The sequence below is a fragment of the Echinops telfairi genome, unplaced genomic scaffold (assembly GCF_000313985.2).
Source record: "Echinops telfairi isolate 266 unplaced genomic scaffold, ASM31398v2 ScPeMD7_28;HRSCAF=97, whole genome shotgun sequence".
In the NCBI taxonomy this organism is placed as follows: Eukaryota; Metazoa; Chordata; class Mammalia; order Afrosoricida; family Tenrecidae; genus Echinops; species Echinops telfairi.
In genome coordinates, this window is record NW_022103925.1 from 1,139,609 (window position 1) to 1,143,721 (window position 4,113).

The following is a 4,113-nucleotide window of genomic DNA, read 5'->3' on the forward strand; positions in this document are numbered from 1 at the left end:
TACCCATCCAACCACCCATCCACCACCCACCCATCCATCCACCCATCCACACATTGACTCATCCTTCCTCAGGTTGGCCTTCCACCTGTCCACTCTCATCCATTGATCCCTTATCCTCCCTTCCACCTACCCATCCAACCCACCCCCTTCCCTCACCCACCTCCATGTTGAAGACCTTCTCGATGTACGGGATGTGTCGCTTCGAGCCGGAGTTGAAGACAGCCATAGCAAAAATCTGGGAGCACAACAGGACCAGGTAAGCAGGAGCAGCCGAGCCTGCAGTCCTCACCCTGATCCGCAGCCCGGGGTTCTCGGCAACTGCTGGTCTGGAAGTGGCTGGCCAGGCGGACGTCACTACGGGCACCACTGCCATCCAAGGTGCACCATAGGCCCCGACAACACCAAGCAGCAGGGGCGGGGGAGGAAAACCCCAAACACACTGCTGTTGAGGGGACTCCTCCCCACAGGGGCCCTGCAGGCCAGGGGACACAGGGGCCCTGCAGGACAGAGGGCACAGGGGCCCTGCAGGAAAGAGGGCACAGGAGCCCTGCAGGACAAAGGGCATGGGGGCTGTGCAAGACGAGGGTACGGGGCCCTGCAGAACAGAGGACATGGGGGCCCTGGAGGACAGAGGGAAACCTCCCCACAGGGGTCCCAAGGCTGTCAATCTTGACAGTTGCAGACGACCCCATCCTTCTTCTGGGGAGCTACTGGTGGGTTCTAACCACTGAGCAGGATGGGCAGCTGTGCCCTGAACTGCAATGCCACCAGGGTACCTTGGGTTGGGGGCTCCCAAAGAACCAAACCACTGCCATGCAAGAGAACTGCCCCACAGGTCTTCCAAGAGAACTGCCCCACAGGTCTTCCAAGAAAACTGCCCCACAGGTCCTCCAAGAGAACTGCCCCACAGGGCTCTAATACAACTGCCCCACAGGGCTCCAAGGCTGCCAGTCTCCCCGGGAGCAGAGGCCACGTCCCTCCCCTGAGGAGCGGCTGTGGGCTCCCATCACCAGCCAGGCCGTGAGCAGCTGAAGGCATCCTGAGTCAGGAGAAGGAGGAGGCTCCCTGCCCCCCATGAACAGCTGCCCCCTTTGCTCTGGGACCAGAAGACCTCGACGGGGCCCGGCTACTGCTACTGACCCTTTGGATCACAGGCTCTACCGAAGAAAATCCAGATCAAAAGGGGGGATGAGCAGACCGGAATCTGATATTCTCCTCAACTCTTGGAGGTTCTGGAGACCCGGAAGCTGGACAAACCCTGAAACCAACTGCCCTAAAACAGCCTCGAACACTTAAACCCCAGACATCCTGCCGAGGTCTTTGCAAACCAAACCACCCTTCAGCATAACTGGTAACCACTGTGGGCCTCGGTCACGGCATTCTGTGTCCGGCCTGAAAGGTCAGGCAGGAGGCGTAACGGCAGGGAGCGTCTAGGCGTGGGGCGACTCAGACCGGGAGGGGAGGGTGTCTGCAGCTGGACGCGTGGGGCTCATGTGCTGGACTGGACACGTAGGAATTGTTGTTTGGGTGGCCTTCCACCCCTGCTGCCGCTCGGGCCGGTGAAGGAGCCCCAGCTAGCTGGGCGGGAACTCTCTCAATGCCACCAATGGGACAGCCTTTGGGGAGATCACACCCCAAAACCAAAAGGCTGGTGCCCCTCGCTGAAGCCCCGGAGAGGGCCTCGCCTCCAGGCTGGCAGTCCTCCCCGAAGCGCCTCCCACACCGACCGGGCTCCCTCCAAGGCCGGCTTAGTGGAACTCGGAGAAGAGGAGCGAGGCCCTGAAGACCCTGTGCCGGGGCCTACAGCTTCTGCCCCGGCAGCGCCGGCAGCGGCTGCGAACACACGATGTCAACTCGCGCCGGCCTGTGTCTCTTTCAGAGCCCAGCCCTGGGGCATCTGCGCAGCAGCTGGAGAACAGGAGGAACCTCGCTCCATGAGACTGACCAGCTGACCACTGACGCCTGAGCCAAGTCTCCCCTGAAACCAAGTTAGACGGACAGGTGTCCTTACTGGCCATCTCAGCCCATCGGAAACGTGCAGAGCCACGTGAGAGGACTGGCTGGCCGTCTGGTGGCCCACTCTGGACAGCAGGGGGAAGGCTGAGAGGAGAGACACTGCCGGGACCTTTGCTCTGGAGGCGTGGCATGAGGGGTATGAGTTGCACACTTAGGGAGGGGTGTGTGTGTGTAGGCGGGGGTTGCTCTGCTGTGAATATTCTCAACAACAATGAGAAAAAACAGAACCAGGCCTACTGCCCTCGAGTCCACGCTGCCCACAGAGACCCCACAGGACGGGCCAGAGCTGCGCCTGGGGGTTGACCTTGCCGGTCAGGACGAAGTGTGCACGCGCCGCCCACCAGGGCTGCTCAGCTAGGCGGGAGTGACACCAGTGACGAGCGGACAACGGACACGCAGCGCTAACGAATGAGTGTGGGATGCTCCTGACGCTGCCTCACGCTGGCCCTCGGCCGTCATGCCCGCATGCTTTCCAGCGGTGGGCTGGGGACCCCGGGACGGACGCCAGGCCCCAGGCTCGACCGCACCGCGGGGTGGGGGGCGTGGGGGGCCTCTGGAGGTGATGGAGTGAAAGAGAATCAGGGCAGCTCACGGAGGTGAGGAGAAGCCTGGCGGGCGTGGGAGGCAGGACCCTGGAAGGGTGAGCAAGCACAGAGGCCTGTGCATGGGTGGGTGTGTCCCGGGAAAGGCTGACCTCCCGCGGCCCCCACAAGCTCTGCCTCCGTGCCCCGTGTTGGAGACAAACCCACTCGCTGTGTGTAGACAAACATTCCCTACATCACCAAAATCCTCCCCAGTGAACCAAAGTGTGTCCTCCCCACCCCAACTCTGTGTCGGTGCAGCCAGGCCACAGCTCCCGGTGAGGTGGCAGTGATGCCATGAGGGCATGCAGCAGCGGCCTCGTGATGCCACCATTCCTACAATGTCACGTGACCTGATGTCACCAGCCACCAGGTGCAAGAGGATCATGCTGGGCTCTGTCCTGACGTACAGGGAGGAGGCTGGGGTACAGTGGCACAGCCCTGGTCCCATGTCCAGGAGGGGATGGGGTGTGCAGCAGCACCGGCGTCTGTCTCTCCAGAGTAAAGGAGAGAGGCCAGCAGAGGAGGAGGGGACCCAGGGCCACCAAGAGAGAGGAGCTGGGAGTGGGGCACATCCATTGGACCCAGGGTCCCTGGACGGAGGGTGTCAGTTGGGACCTTTGTGCCTGCCGGCTGGCTGGGAACCTGATTTTCTGCTCCCTAGAATGGGGTCCCTGTGAACCGTGCTGTGGCTTTACTATGAGACAGAGATACCTCACAGAGATGCCAAAGTCAGGGCAATGACAGCAAGCCTCCTGCCACCCCTCTTCCCCTGCTGGTGGCCCTCAGGCAGGGCCGGGCAGCCACTCACCATCATGTCCAGGACGTACTTGGTTCCCAGGGACCAGTCGTACATGCCCAGGCAGTCGAGGAACGTCTGCACCCGCAGGGGGGCCTGTATCATGTCCGCCAAGCTCAGGAGCCCAAACTCGCAGACTCGCTTGCAGCGCAGGAAGGTCAGCTTGCGGTACTCCTCCAGCGGCAGGGCAGCGTCCCCGTGCTTCTCGAACAGCGGGTCACCCTCCAGGGCCTCGAAGATGGTCTTCTGTCTCGGGGAGGTGGGGGGAGAGGGTGACAGGAGGCAGGGGGAGTGGAGGGCACCGCCACGGAGCGGCCTGGCCCACCATGCTGGGCATCATTCCCTAGACCTGTGCCAGGGGAGTGTGGAGGGGTGAGGGATGATGGGCCCTTGGAGCCCTCTCCTTGACCCAGCCCTCCACCTCAGCAGAGGAGTTCCTGACTTGGAAGGAGTGATGTCACTCTGGTCTTGGTCAAGCATGACATCACCTGGCCCTTTGAGTATGAAGGTGGGGGGGGCGGATGAACAGTGAGCTCCAGGCACAGGCACCCTCTCTGAGAGACGGGGGTCTCCCTAAGAGCCGGGGAGTTGGGCACCCTCTCGGACAGACCAGGGCATCCCTTGGAGCCTGGGCGACAGGCATCCTTGCCAGAGTGACACAGAGACCAGGGCCAATTCTGTCTGCAGCTGACAGCCTTGGGACTCTAGTACCAGGAA

At 62.1% G+C, this 4,113-nt stretch overlaps 1 protein-coding gene across 1 annotated transcript in view; it reads right to left on the reverse strand.

Annotated features, from left to right (window-relative positions):
• Window positions 1-3,733, reverse strand: part of LOC101637906 (peroxisomal acyl-coenzyme A oxidase 3) — a gene marked incomplete at its 3' end in the record, with an annotated part of 45,218 nt that extends 41,485 nt beyond the window's left edge. The window contains exons 1-3 of the mRNA XM_045289464.1: window positions 3,722-3,733; window positions 3,409-3,642; window positions 161-235 (exon numbers count right to left, since the gene is read on the reverse strand). Of these exons, the coding sequence (XP_045145399.1) occupies window positions 161-235; window positions 3,409-3,642; window positions 3,722-3,733 (321 nt within the window). The remainder of the gene's footprint in view (window positions 1-160; window positions 236-3,408; window positions 3,643-3,721) is intronic.
• Window positions 3,734-4,113: the final 380 nt, after the last annotated feature.